The following is a 15,177-nucleotide window of genomic DNA, read 5'->3' as shown; positions in this document are numbered from 1 at the left end:
CCTCCCTCCCGCCCTCCTCGCCGCCCAGCCAGCCCAGGCCTCTGGCGAACATGGCGCTTGTCCCCTGCCAGGTGCTGCGGGTGGCAATCCTGCTGTCCTACTGCTCTATCCTCTGTAACTACAAGGCCATCGAAATGCCCTCGCACCAGACCTACGGAGGGAGCTGGAAATTCCTGACATTTATTGATCTGGTAAGGCCGTCCCCTCCTCCTACTCGCCCCGCACCCCGTGCCTCTGTGTGTGTGTGTGTGTGTGTGTGTGTGTGTGTGTGTGTGTGTATGCGCGAGCACCTGCGCACGTGCGCGCCTCCAGAATCCACCCGTGTCCTCGCCTCTTCCCCAGTGATTGCGTGTGAAGGCCTGGCTGCCCCCGCAGCGGCATCTTCTGAACCACTCACCGTTACCTGGCTGGGTTACCCTTACCTGGCAGCTGGGGGACAAATGGAGGTGGGGCGCAGCCAGGTGGTAGGCTCTTTGGAGGGGGACACCGAACTGCTTCTAAGAGGTGACACGGGAAGAATCTTCAACTAACAAAAGCATCGGACTTGATCATGAGTGGCCTGAGACCCATTCGCCCTCAAGGTGCTTTTCAAAGCACCCACCGTGGGATGAACTTGGTGCAACTGAAGGAAACTGGGTATTGTCTAGTGATTTGGAACTTCATCTGAAAGAATCAAATCCTTCTCATAAGGGAGAGAAAGCACCTAATAAAGTTGTCTTCTTTGCATCTGTTTTTTCCCCCCCTTTGTCAATAATTTACTTTCAACCTTTACCCCGTAAATGTTAGGAGACAGAGGTTTTCAAAGTGCATTTCCAAGGTAACTGTACACACTTCTCTGTCTTCCGATGTACAAGTTTACAGTAGTTTGCATAAGCAGCTCCTCTGTTGGCACAATATGATAATCTTGACAGGTGCTGGTTATTATTAGTATATCATTTTGAAAGTTTTTCTATTTCTGGCAGTAAAAGGCCCTCTTCAACCCCCCTGGAGAACAGAACATAGGCATAAGGCCCAATAATGAACTCATGGATGCATCTAGGAATTTCAGGGTAAAGGTGACTAAGACACACCCTAAAAGATTATTAGGAAGAGGCTTAAAACAAAAGCAGTGAAGTTCTAAAGCACCCAGAGAAATTGTAGAACCAATTCCTGGGACTCTCTAAACTGTTTACCCAAGACTGTACACTAGGTTGGCCACACCAGCAAGATTATAATCTCTTGTTGACCCTCCATTCTGATGAAGAGAACATGATACCTGTTTTAAAAATTTCCAAAGCTTTAGGATGCCTCAAAGAAATGCAGAGAGGCTTTTGGTTTAAAAATAACACCTTATATTTGCATTATATTAGATGCTTTCAGAGTGGAATTTCAATTCTTTTGCCCAGGAGTCTCCAAACTGTGCACATACCCTTAGGCCCACAAGAGTTCACAGGGCATAGAAAGTTGCAAGGGTTTTAATTTTCAGATCCTCGTTTTCCAACTCTGCTTGAAACTAATTTCCCTCTGAACATGGGTGATGCCTGCCAATTCTTTCATTCTCCCCATTCATCCAAGTGAGGAGCATGTGACAAGGCTCTGGGGTGTGTTTTTCTGTCCGTTCCTTTTAGCTTCCAGAAGATAGATGGCTGTCACCAGGACTATCTTTATATTTGATTGAACAACAATGTTGGAGTTGTCTTGACAGAAAGTCTTATTGGGTTGATTGGCTGTCAATGAGGATTGGTTTTGCCAATTATGTTGTGTAACAGACATTTTCCGTATATTGAATGAGCTAAATCTGCAACCCCAAGGTTCTGATGCATATGTATATGAAGGAAGCATACCAGCCATAGAGCGCCAGAAAGATGTCCCTTTTTCAAGTGTTTACACTTAACTATGTTAAGGATGTTGAGATGTTATTTAAAAGTATGTGCATAGATTTTCAGAATTCTTTGAGGGTCTATGTGAGCAAAACTCCTTTTGGGACACTGCCTTATCCCATTCCTAAGTCAGATCTTACTTAGAGTTGGCCCATTTGAATGTTGCTAAGGAGCAGTGCTGGGCGAAAATACAGAGATGCTGTGAGAGCCATAGGTACTAGAAACAGCCCTCAGCACCACTCTTACAGTAGACGCTGTGTTGTGGGAGCAAGGGGAGGGGTCAGCAGGTGAACAGAGGTAGAAATTGAGGGTGTTGGTTAACCCAAAAGATGCCTACTTTTCATAATTGGCATTGCTTACTGTGCATTAAAAAACAAGGCTCAGAAGAAACAATATACCTCCCATAACTTTTGTGTGACATGAGACCATAGTAGAGTCAGCTTGATATGCTGGCATATAATTTATCTTTTAGCATCCAGTGATTGGACTTGCCTGATTTAAATACTAGTCACCCATAAAGGACTTTTTTTTTTTTATCCCTGAAGTCACACAGTAGATTCAAATGTGAAACATTTACTTTGCTTCATATTTAGCTACAGATTGTATAGGACCTTTAGCCAGCCATTGTAATTTTTTACTCTGTGGCTCCTGATTGAAATATAATAATCTTTAACCAAGAATTCCTGTGAGAAAGTAGGTCTGAGATATAGTCATAAAAACATTCATGCAAAGTGTTATTCTTTTTATTATTTGAGATTTGGAATCCTTAGAGCTTAAGCATTGTACAGCTGTTAAAACAACCAACCTGTCAATCCTCAGTAATGGCATGACAAGATTAGGCTACTATAATTTAGCCATTTTACTTTTCACTTTTAATGTTAAAAAGACTGTAAACTTTATTACCTAGTGCCTTGTACAATATTAATGAGTCTAAGTTTATTGGAGTAATTTTGCAAGAGGATTTAACTTTTTAAAATTGTAATGAGAAGGCCCTTTTTTCTAGCCAACTTGGATTGCAGGAATCATTTATCCTGATAGTCACACTTGGATTCCATGTTCCATGGCTTCAGTTTACCAGGATCTGAGTCAGGAATCTCAGGCTGCATGCATCCAGGAGCACAGTTATGTGGCAGTGGCCATTCTGGCTGTATTCATGTCTCTCTTTGGGTATGAGGGTCATTCCAGTAGATTCAGAGCTTATGGTCAAAAACTGAAATGCACATTGTTGGTACCAGTAATCTTATACTGTTATTCTCCAATGGTTTCTTTTCCTAGTATTGAGAAACTGTAAGAGAACTAAGGTGCTTTTGGAAAATTGAAGCTAGTAAATGGAAAAAGAACACTGTCTTGGTGTGGTAGGCAGAACAATGGGGCTCCAAAGATGTTTACGTTCTCATGCCAGGAACCTGTGAATACATTAGGTTATATGGCAAAGGGAAATTAAGGTTGCAGATGGAATTAAGATTGCAAATCAATTGACCTTAAAATAGGGTAACTATCCTGAGTTATCCCATTGGGCCCAATGTAATTACAAGGGTCCTTGAAAGGAATAGGGAAATGGAAGACGAGATCGTTGGAGGAAGATGTGACTGGAAGAAAGTCGTAGAGAGATTCGACAATGCTGAGTTGGAAGATGGAGAATGGAGCCAGGAGACAAGGGGTGTGAGAGGTGTCTAGAAGCTGGAGAGGACAAGAAAATGGTTTTCCTCCTATAGTTTCCAGGAACACATACCTGCTGATAGCTTAATTTTAGCGTATTTTGGACTTCTGACCTCCAGATTGTAAAATAATAAATTTGTGTCGTTTAAGCCATTCAATTGATAGCAATTGTTTACCACAGTAATAGAAAACTAGTGTACTTGGTTTTAAAGTTTCTGACTTAGAAAAAAACTTAACTGTTTTTGTACTTATATGAAATAAATGCAGTGACTCAGCTAGCCCTTTATGTATAGTAGATAACTGGTTAATTTTAGCTTTAACAAAAAGGCAAGTTTTTTCCTACTTCATCCATGAAATTATGTGGAGGAGACATACATACGTGTAACAGTGGGCAATATGAGAATCTGTAAAGACTGGACTGTCAAGCGTGTCTGTGTGAAGAGACCACCAAACAGGCTTTGTGTGAGCAATAAAGCTTTTAATTCACCTGGGTGCAGGCGGACTGAGTCCGAGAAAGGAGTCAGCGAAGGAAGATGGGGAAGGAGTTGCTGTATAGGAGTTGGGTAGGTAATGGAAAATTACAGTAAAAGGTGGTTATTTATTGTTAGCAGAGAAGGGGGTCACAAGGTACATCGTGGGGGAGATCATAAGACTTATTGTCCAGAAGAGGAATGTCACAAGGTCGATAGATCAGTTAAGGTAGGGCAGGGGCAAGTCACAATGGTGGAATGTTGTAATGTTGCTTAATCAGTTAAGGCAGGAACTGGCTGTTTTACTTCTTTTGTGGTTTTTCGACTGCCCCAGACTTCTTAGGTCCTGCAGGCCATCTGGACGTATGTGTGCAGGTCGCAGGGGTTACAATGGCTGAGCTTCAGCTTAGAGGCCTGATATGGATAACATTGGAAAAACTAGGTCTTTACTGTGAAGTATTTCAGACACTATCATTATGTAACCTGTAAGGCCAGGAGAAGGAATCCACTTAATTGGAAATAAGCTGGAAAGAAAGAAAATTTAAACTAGCTGTTGATCAAATATTAACATTTTCTTAGTCAATATCACAGCTGATGAATTTTCCTCAAGTGGTGTGGATTCATTCATTTATTCACTAGCAAAGTGATTATGCTGCATGTTACATGATAATTGCCCCAAAAGATAATAAAGAAGAATTAGGATAAAACCAACATAAATAAATGAAAAGAAAAAGGCAAATGTATTTTGAGGTCTTAAAGTAGTATTTGCAGTATAATAGGTGTTTAGTAAATGTTTAAGTAAATGGAAGCTTTCTCTTCCCAAATTTTCATTGAGTATTCTTTTCTCATCCTGTCTTCTCCCAAAAATATTCAAAATGATAGGAATTTAAAAATATATCAACCAGAACATTATTCATATGTGTATGGTAGAGTGTCTAACAGATGAGTCAGAATCAACTTCTTTGAAAACCATGAACTGGATTTTTTAGAAAACTTAAAATATTGGTGATGGATTTAAGACATCTTGATTTTTAAAGATTGAAACTGATATCTGGGAATCCCATTGGCTCTAGTTTGTAGTACTGGCCATTTTGAGAGTCATCCTCTCTTCGGGCCATATCATACCCATTATTCCTCCTGGACTGGCTTTTCATTCATGTCATGGCAGAATATTGTTCGGGCCCTGCCTATTCAAAGTGTGGGCTGAGGACCAGCAGGATCAAGTTTGTCTGGGAGCCTGTGACAAATGTGGCATCTCCAGCTCCACTCCAGAGCTTCTGAATCAGAGTCTGCACTTTAATAATATCATCAGGTGATTTCTATGCACATTCAAGGTTGATAAATGCTGCTCTAAGCCACATTGTTTTTGTTTTTTAATTTACATGGATTAATTGTAGGACCCTGTAGAGCAGTCTTAATATATGAATTCTGCCTATTTTCTTTGTTTTTGTTTGTTTGTTTTTGAGACAGAGTTTCACTCTGTCACCCAGGCGAGTGCAGTGGTGATGTTGGCTCACTTCAACCTCCATCTCCCAGGTTCAAGAAATTCTCCTGTCTCAGCCTCTCAAGTAGTTGGGATTACAGGCGCCCGCTACCACACCTGGCTAATTTTTGTGTTTTTAGTAGAGACAGGATTTTACTTTGTTGGCCACACTGGTCTCAAACTCTTAACCTCAAGTTATCTGCCCGCCTCAGCCTCCCAAAGTGCTGGGATTACAGGTGTGAGCCACTGTGCCTGGCCTGAATTCTGCCTATTTTCAAAACATATTACAGATTGACTTTCGTTGTGATATAACAAAAACATGTAAGAAATTACAATTTGAAAATAAAAGAAAGAGAAAGATATGTTTCAGATACGAGAGATGGGTTAGTTACTGCTATTGAGAAACAAATTTAAATAATCTTCAGGGCAACTAATGTGAAAAACAATACACATTTGATTGTATTGTCCCTATGTTGAAATAAAGAAAGTATGATAATTTATTGGGAAAAATACAGTTCTTTCCAGGAGCTGACTTTTCAAGGTAATTTATCACTCAGATATTTGTTTAAAGAACATTAAGGGTGCGTATGGTGACTCAGACCTGTAATCCCAACACTGTGGGAGGCCATGGTAGGAGGCTTGCATAAGCCCAGGAGTTCGAGACCAGCCTGGGCAACATAGCAAGGCTCCCACTACAAAAAATTAAACATTAGTTGGGGGTGCTGGCATGTGCCTATAGTCCCAGATATGTAGGGGCCTGGGGCAGGAGGATGACTTGAGCCCAGGAGTTCGAGTTTGCAGTGAGCTATGATAGTGCCACTGCACTCCAGCCTGAGTGGCAGAGCCAAATCCTGTCTGTAAATAAAAACTAAAAAAAAGAACATTGGTTAGCGTAGTAGATAATGCCTTTGATTGGTTTTTAGTGTAACATATAGAAAAATGTTTACGGTTAATGTTTCTTATTTGATGGTTTTATGAAAGCCAAAGGTGTGGTCTTATATTTTGGCTAGGTGAAGGTATTTTTGTAGAAGTGTAAGGTAATATAATCTAGGTACATTTTTGTTATCTAAATCTGTATTGCAAAAGAATTTCAGAAAACCAGAGAGAGATCAGGATAAATAAAGTCTCAGATGTGAAAAAGCTGGGGTGCTGAAAGAACAGGAAATGGCCAAGTGTACCTGGACGATACCATTTTTGCTTTTAGACATGCTGAGATTTTTTGACATTAAAAAAATGTTAAAGAGGGAAAACGAGCTGCTTAAGTATACTATATTTTGCATTTGAGTTAGTCTTATGTTTGTTTACATACTTATCATAAAACATTCTTGGCTCTAGTTCATGACTTAATTTTAAATAGGAAATAAAATATCTTGAGAAGAGATTCTGCATGTCATTATGTGACTTTGTCATTATGTACTTAGTTTTCCCAGTCAAAACCACACAGTGCCACGTGAAGGCTAGTAGTTTATTGAATACTCAGGGTACAAAATTAGGTGGATTTTTTCTGTGTTTTTTTTTTTGTTTTTTTGGGGGGTTTTGGATATTATACAGAATGCAAAATTGCAAACTTTTTCTTCAGGAGACTCAGACTTGACCCTAAAATATGCACATAAACTTGAAGGCCCAAATAATGTTTTTTCCTAACCTGGAGGAAGAATTGTGAGAGTAATGCTTTGCATGGAATCCTCTTCACCTTCTTTGCATGTTTCTTTTGGATCAGGCATAAAATAGGGGCCTAGTTTTGTTAGAGTGGGGGAAATAGTTGATGATATAATCACCCATTCCCTCTTAGTTGCAAATGGTATTGAAATTACAGAAAGTCATCTGACCACTAGTTGAGGTCACGTCTTTTCCCATTCCTGCCATTCCCCCATGTCTGGTATAACATTTAACAAAATTGGTAACTGCTCTTGAGGGTTTTCATTTGTTTGCCTGTGTTCTTCTGAAATGTCACATGTTTCTGTGGAAGCATGAACAGTACTACAATTTTCCACATTGAATCAGATGTTCATGTGATCCAAGCATGCTTGGAAAAAATCTTACTGCTTAGGACTCCACACAGCATAGCTCTCTTGTGCAGTCTGTAGTTAGACAGTTAAAGCGTCCATGCCTCACCCGCAGGGTAGCCCTTCTGAGTGCGGTGAAAGCAGAGCTTTCTTGGAAAGTGAGTCACCACTTGATCAGATCCATTGTGGAACTGAACAAGATATGAGACAGAAGCATGGAATTCTGCAAAGTCAGACAATGCACTAGCCCACTCACACTGAATTATATTTAGGTCTGTCAGGCTGTGTTGTAATTTAAAAAATTAATTTCAAAAGCGATACATACTTACTATAGAAAATTCGTGCAAATACAGGAAACCATAGAAATACAGGGAAGAAAATATAGTCCATCTTAATTCTCCCTAATTTTCCTTGCATCTTAGCATTTTAGTGCTTCAAGATGGTATTAATTTTGGAACTTTATGTACATACAGGAACATACTGAGAGAGTCAGACTACAGTGTATATGTAAATGTGTGTTCGTACGTATTTAGTCAGATATTAGAAAAAATCGTATTCTTTAAAACTTATTTTAAAATTATGGATATCACTCAGAGATACTAATGTTAGTATTTTGATATTTATCTTTTCAGTCATATATATTTCTGTTAAAAAACCAAAAAATTCAATATGAGCATATGGTTTTTATAAATTTTTCATCCATATACACTAAAATTTATTCCTTTTTTTTTTTGAGCTGGAGTCTTGCTCTGTTGCCCAGGATGGAGTGCACTGGCATGATCTCAGCTCACTGCAACCTCCACCTCCCAGGTTCAAGCAATTCTCCTGCCTCAGCCTCATGAGTAGCTGGGATTACAGGTGCATGCTGCCACTCCTGGCTAATTTTTTTGTATTTTTAGTAGAGATGGGATTTCATGTTACCCAGGCAGGACTCGAACTCCTGGGCTCAAGCGATCCACCTGCTTCAGCCTCCCAAAGTGTTGGGATTACAGGCATGAGCCACCGTGCCTGGCCAATTTATTCCTTTTAGTATACAATACTATAAGTTTTGACAGATGCATAGAATGGTGTAAATACCACCACAGTCACCTAAAAGCATTCCTTTGTGTTGCCTGTTTATACTAGAACCCTCCCCTGAATCTTATCAACCATAGATTCATTCTCCATTCATATACTTTTGCATTTCCTAGAAAAATACATAAAGCATACAGTATGTCTTTCAGTTTGGCTTTTCATTTAGCAGAAAGCAATTCAGATTTACCTATGTTATTGTATGTATCAGTAATTTATTCCATTTTACCACTGAGTAGTGTTCTATGGTATTGATGTACCAGTTTTATTTTTCCGTTTACAAGTTGAAGTACATTAGAGGCTTTTTTCAGTTTGGGGTGATTACGAGAAAAGGTGCTGTAAAGATCTGCATACAAGTTTTTGTATGAACATGTTTTCATTTTTTACTGGTCATGTGCCTGGGAGTGGGATTGCTTGGTCATATGGTAAGTATATGTTTAACTATATAAGAGACCCCCACAGTTTTACAGAGTGGATGTGCCATGTTGCATTACCACCAGCAATGTGTGAGAGCTCCACAGATGGAAACTCACATTGTATCCAGAGTGTGGCGTTGTCAATTTTTCTTTTATTTCAGCTATTCTTATAGGTGTGTAGCAGTATCTCATTGTGGTTTTGAGTTCCCTTCATGACTAAAGTTGTTAATTATCTTTTCCTGTGCCTTTTAATAATATATTTATGTACTTTGTGAAGTTTGCCCATTTAAAAAATACTGGGTTGTTTTATTATTATTAAGCTTTGAGAGATTTTATGTTTGCCAAATAAAAGCTCTTTGGCAAATATGTGATTTGCAAATGTTTTCTCCCTGTCTGTAGTTTATTTTATTGATAGTGTCTTTTATGAGCAAAAGCTCATTTTGATGATACAAAATTTACCATTTTTCTTTTTGTGGAACCTCCTAGGAGTTTTACAGTTTTAGGTTTTACGTTTTTATCTGTAATCCTTTTTTTCTGGTATATGTTGTGCAATTTTTCCCGCACCATGTCTTGAAAAGATTGTCATTTTGCCTTTGAATTACCTTTGCACCTTTGTCAAAAATCAATTGACTTACATTTGTGTGTCTGTTTCTGGATTCTATTCTGCTCCACTGATGTATGTGTCTCTTCACAGGTACCACACATTGTTGATTGCAGCTTTATAGTAAATCTTTAAAGCAAGTAGTGAGAATCATCTTTGTTCTTTTTCAAAATTTGTTTATGCTATTCTAATTTTCCTTTTTGTTTAAATTTAGTATAATCTTGTTAATATCTACAGATAATTGTACTTGGATTTTTTAGTAGAATTTCATTGAATTCATAAAACAATTTGGGGAAATTTGGACATCTTAACAGTATTTACTTTTCCAACCCATGAATATGACCTATCTCTTCATTTATTTAGAGTTTTTTATTTCTTTCATTGTTGTTTTGTAGTTTTCAGCATTTAGTTTGTGCATGTATTTTGTTAGGTTTATACCTATTTTGTTTTTGATTAGTGCTATTGTGAATGTTATTTTTAATTTTTTTTAGAAATTTTTATTTTCTTAGTCCATTTTGTGTTGCTATCACAGAATACCACAGACTGGGTAATTTATAAAGGAAAGAAACTTATGTCTTACAGTTCTGGAGGCTTAGAAGTACAAAAGCATGGTGCTGGCATCTGGTGAGAGCCTTCTTGTTGCACCATACCATGCTGGAAGGCATCACAGGACAAGAGGAGCATATGAGAGAGAGCCAAACTAGCTTTTATGACGGACCCACTCTTGTGATAACTAACTCTCCTGTGATAATCTATTAATCTATTAACACATTAATCCATTAATGGAAGAACCCTCATGACTCAATCACTTCTTAAAAGGCCCTACTTCTTAATACTATTAGATTGGGGATTAAGCTTCCACATGAATTTTAGAGACAACAAAATTCAACGGCAGCGACTCTTTTATATTTAATTGACATTTTAATTGAGATAATTGTAGATTCACTTCAGTTTTAAGAAATACAGAGTGATACTGTGTAGGCTTTACCCATTTTCTCCCAGTGGTTACACCTTGCAAAACTGTATTATAATATCGCGACCAAGATAATTGATATTGAAACAGCAAAGATACAGAACCTTTCCATTATCACAAAGATACCTCATGTAGCCCTTTTATGGCCACAACTACCTTCTCCCTTTGCCCCATCCCAAGCCTTTGGCAGTCATTAATTTGTTCTTTCTATGCTTTCTGTCATTTCAAGAATATTATGTATCCATAACCTTACATATGTGACTTCTGGGGATTACTTTTTTTAAAAACTCAGAATAATTCCCTAGAAAGTCACCAAGGTGTCACATGTATCAGTAGTTTGTTCCTTTTTAATTGCTAGTAGTATTACATAGTATGCATACACCACAGTTTAGTCATTTATCCATTAAGGGATATCTGGATTGTTTCCAGTTTTGGACTATTATAAATAAAGCTGCTGTGGACATTCATGCAGAGGTTTTTGTGTAACCATAAGTTTTTATTTCTCTGGCATAAACATCCAAGAAGAAAAATGCTGTATTCTATGATAGCTGGAATTTTTAGTTTTATAGGAAGCTACCAAATGGTTGTTCAGAGTGGCTGTACCATTTTATATCTACACCAGAAATATGTGAGAGAGAAAATTTAGCCCCATTCTTGCCAGTTATTTGATGTTGTCAATATTTTTAATTTTAGCCATTTTAATTGGTATATAGTGATATCTCATCGTGGTGGTGGTGGTAATGGTGGTTCTTCTTCTTATTATTTTTGTTGTTGTTGCTGTTGTTCTTCCTCCATCTCCCTCTTCCTCCCCCGCTTCCTCCTTCTTCTCGCCTTCTTTTTCCTTGTGTGTGTGTGTGTGTGTGTGTGTGTGTGTGTGTGTGAGACTGAGTCTTGGTCTGTCACCCAGGCTGGAGTGCAGTGGCGTGGTCATAGGTCACTGTAATCTCAAATTTCTGGGCTCAGTTGATCCTCCTGCCTCAGCCTCCCGAGTAGCTGGGACTACAGGCATGTGCCACCATGCTCAGATCATTTTTTTTTTAATTTTTTTTCATAGAGACAGGGCTTTGCTGCATTACCCAGGCTGGTCTCAAACTCTTGGCCTCAAGTGATCCTCCCATTTCAGTCACTGAAAGGGCTAGGATTACAGGTATGAGCCACTGTTCCTGGCTCATTGTGGTTTTAATTTTCATTTTTCAAATGGCTAACGATGTTGAATATATTTTTATATGATTACTTGCTATCTGTATATCCTCTTTAGTGAAACAAATAGTTCTGTTTTGTTAAATTTTACTTTCTGGTTGTTTATTGTTAGTGTATAGACACATATTTAATTTGTATATTTTGACCTTACGTCCTGGTGATTTAACTAAACTTATTTATTAGTTCAAGGAGCTTTGCTTTAGATTCTATGGGAGTTTCTTTTTTTATTTAGACAATCATGTCACCTGTTAATAGAGACATTTTATTTCTTCCTTTTCAATCTGGATAGCTTTTATTTCCTTCTTATGGTTTATTGCCTTGGTTAAGATTTCCAGTAGGTTTCAGGTAGAAGAAGAGAGAGCAGATATCCTTAGGAGGATCCTTTCTTGTTTCTTGTTCCTTTCTTAGGAGGAAAACATGTAGTCTTTTGCAATTAAGTACGACATTAGATATAGATTTTTTTGTTTATGCTCCTTATCAGTTGATCAGTTGAGTTAGTTTCCTACTATTCCAAGTTTGCCAAGAGATTCGATAAAACTACAAGTGGATGTTGAATTTTGTCCTATGCTTTGATTTGTTCATATAGCTTTTCTTGACTTTTCTCCAAATTTTTTAAAAATAAATGTTATTGTGTATATTTAAGGTATGCAACATGAGGTTATAGGATATGTTTGGATGGTAAAAAGATTACTGTATTGAGGCAAATTAACATATCCATTATTTCACAGAGTTGCCCATTTTTTGATTTTGTGGCAAGAGCCACTAAAAGCCACTCGTTTAGCGTGAATCCCAAGTACAGTACAATTTTATTACATAGAGTTCTAAGGACTCATTTTGTACATTAGATGTCTAGACTTGGTCATCCTATATATCTGCTATTTTATATCCTCTGACCTACTTCTGCTCATTCCCTCCCCACTTCCCAGTCCTGTGCCTGGTAACCACTGTTTTGTTTTCTCTCTCTGTATATTTGATTTTTTTTGGGATTTCACATATAAATGAGACCACGCAATATTTTTCTTCCTCTGTCTGGCTTATTTTACTTAGCATCATGTCCTCTAGGCTCATCCATGTTGTGACAAATGGATCTCATTCTTCTTTAGGGCTGAATTGTAGGTATATATACACTGCAGTTTCACTGTCCACGTGTCTATCAACAGAGAGGTTGTTTCCATATCTTGGCTATTGTGAATGATGCTGCAATGAACATGGGAGTGCAGATATCTTTCTGAGATGGTGATTTCCTTTCCTTTGGGTATATGCCCAGAAGAGGGGTTGCTGGGTCATATGGTTGTTCTATTTTTTTTTTAATTTTATTTTTTAGAAACCTCCATATTGTTTTTCATATGGCTCTACCAACCTACATTCCTACGAACAGTGTACAAGAGTTTCTTTTTATCCACACCTTTGCTAACATTTCTTCTTTTTTGACTTTTTGATAATAGCCATTCTAATGGGTGTGAGGTGCTATCTCATAGTGGTTTTGGTTTTCATTTCTATACCTGAGACTGGGTAATTTATAAGAAAAGAAGTTTAATTGGCTCATGGTTCTGCAGGCTGTGTAGGAGGCGTAACACTAGCATCTACTTCTGGGGAGGCCTCTGGAAGCTTACACTCATGGCAGAAAGTGAAGTGGAAGCTTGCGTGTTAGATGGCAAAAGCAGGGTGAGAGAGTTAACTGCTAGACACTTGTAAACAGCCAGATCTCATGAGAGGTCACTCAGTATCGTAAGGACAGCAAAGGGGATAGTGCTAAACCATTCATGAGAAATCCCCATGATCCAATCACTTTCCACCAGGCCTCACCTCCAACATTGGGGATTATATTTCAATATGAGATTTAGGCTGGAACACACATTCAAACTCTATCAGTGATATTGAGCACCTTTTCATAGACCTGTTGTTGATTTTTATGTCTTATTTGGACAAATGTCTATTCAAGTCTTTTGCCTGTTTTTAATTGGGTCATTTGTTTTTCTATGATTGAGTCATATCAGTTCTTTATAAATTTTAAGTATTAAACCCTTATCAAATATTGGTTTCCAAATATTTTTCCCACTTTGTAAGTTGCCATTTCATTTTATTGTTTGTTTCCTTTGCTGTGCAAAGACTTTTAGTTTGATGTATTCTCATTTATTTACTTTTGATTTGTGGCCTGAGCTTTTGGTATGATATCCAAATAAATAAATAAATCATCACCAAGACCATTTTCTGGGAACTATTCTCCTGTATTCTCTTCTAGGAGTTTTATAGTTTCTGGCCTTACATTTATGTTGATTATACATTTCATGTTGAATTTTGTATATGGTGCAAGAGAAGAGTCAAATTTTATTCTTCTGCCTGTGAAAATCTAGTTTTTCCAGCACCATTTATTGAAGAGATTATCCTTTCCCTATTGTGTTCTTTTGGTGACTTCATCAAAAATTAGTTGACTATGTATCTTTGACTTCATTTCTGAGCTCTTGATTCTGTTGCACTCGTCCATGTGTCTGTTTTTATATCAGCACCATATTGTTTTGATTACCATAGCTTTGTAGTGTAATTTAAAATATTGATGTGTGATGATTTTTGACTCAAACCAGGCTTGCATTTGGGGATGAACACTACTTGGTTATGATATATTGCTTATTTTAGATATAGCTGGATTTAATTTGCTAATATTTTGTTGAGTTTTTTTTGCCTCTCAGTTCATGAGGAAAATTTGTCAATAGTGTGTTTTTCTTTTCTTGTTTTTGGCTTTGATATTAGGGTATGTTGGCCTCATTCCTCTTAAGTGTTCTGGAAGAGATTAAGCAAAATTAGTGTTACTTCTTTCCAGAATGTTTGGTAGAATTTAGCAGTGAAAACCACTGGGCTTGGGATTTTCTTTATTGGAAAATTTTATTCACAAATTCTATTTGGTTGATTTCAAAATATAGGACTATTAATGTTGTTGTCAGTTTCAAAACTGAGATTTGGTATCTTTCAAATAATTGGTCAATTTCATCTTTCAGCATTTGCTTCTTATCTTTCTCTTATTGTCTGTAGGGTCTGTAGTGATAATAGTACTTCATTGCTGATATGGGTAATTTGTGCTTTATCTCCTTTTTCTTCATCAGTCTGACTAGGAGTTACACAGATTTTTATTGATTTGCTTCAAAGATCAGCTTTTGATTTTTTTCTATTTTTATTGTTCTCAATTTCATTGATTTCTCTTTTTTTTCTTTTCTTTTCTTTTTTTTTTTTGAGAAAAGGTCTTGCTCTGTCACCCAGGCTGGAGTGCGGCTTACTGCAGCCTCAACCCCTTCCAGGTTTAGGTGATCTTCCCACCTCAGCTGCCCAAGTAGCAGGGACTACAGACACACACCACCATGCCCAGACAATTTTTTGTACTTTTTGGTAGGGACAGGGTTTTGTCGTGTTGCCCAGGTTGGTCTTGAACTCCTGAGCTCAAGCAGTC

General features: G+C 37.8%; 1 protein-coding gene across 5 annotated transcripts in view; it reads left to right on the top strand.

Annotated features, from left to right (window-relative positions):
• Positions 1 to 6: 6 nt before the first annotated feature.
• Positions 7 to 15,177, top strand: part of AIG1 (androgen-induced 1) — a 276,547-nt gene continuing 261,376 nt past the window's right edge. For all 5 annotated transcript variants that reach the window (XM_011962040.1, XM_011962039.1, XM_011962041.1 and 2 more), the window contains exon 1: positions 7 to 191. In XM_011962040.1, coding sequence (XP_011817430.1) covers positions 51 to 191 — 141 coding nt within the window. In that variant the 5' untranslated portion in view covers positions 7 to 50. The remainder of the gene's footprint in view (positions 192 to 15,177) is intronic.

The sequence above is a fragment of the Colobus angolensis genome, unplaced genomic scaffold (genome assembly GCF_000951035.1).
Source record: "Colobus angolensis palliatus isolate OR3802 unplaced genomic scaffold, Cang.pa_1.0 Scaffold58, whole genome shotgun sequence".
Lineage (NCBI taxonomy): Eukaryota > Metazoa > Chordata > Mammalia > Primates > Cercopithecidae > Colobus > Colobus angolensis.
This window is presented reverse-complemented; position numbering and strand designations above follow the sequence as displayed.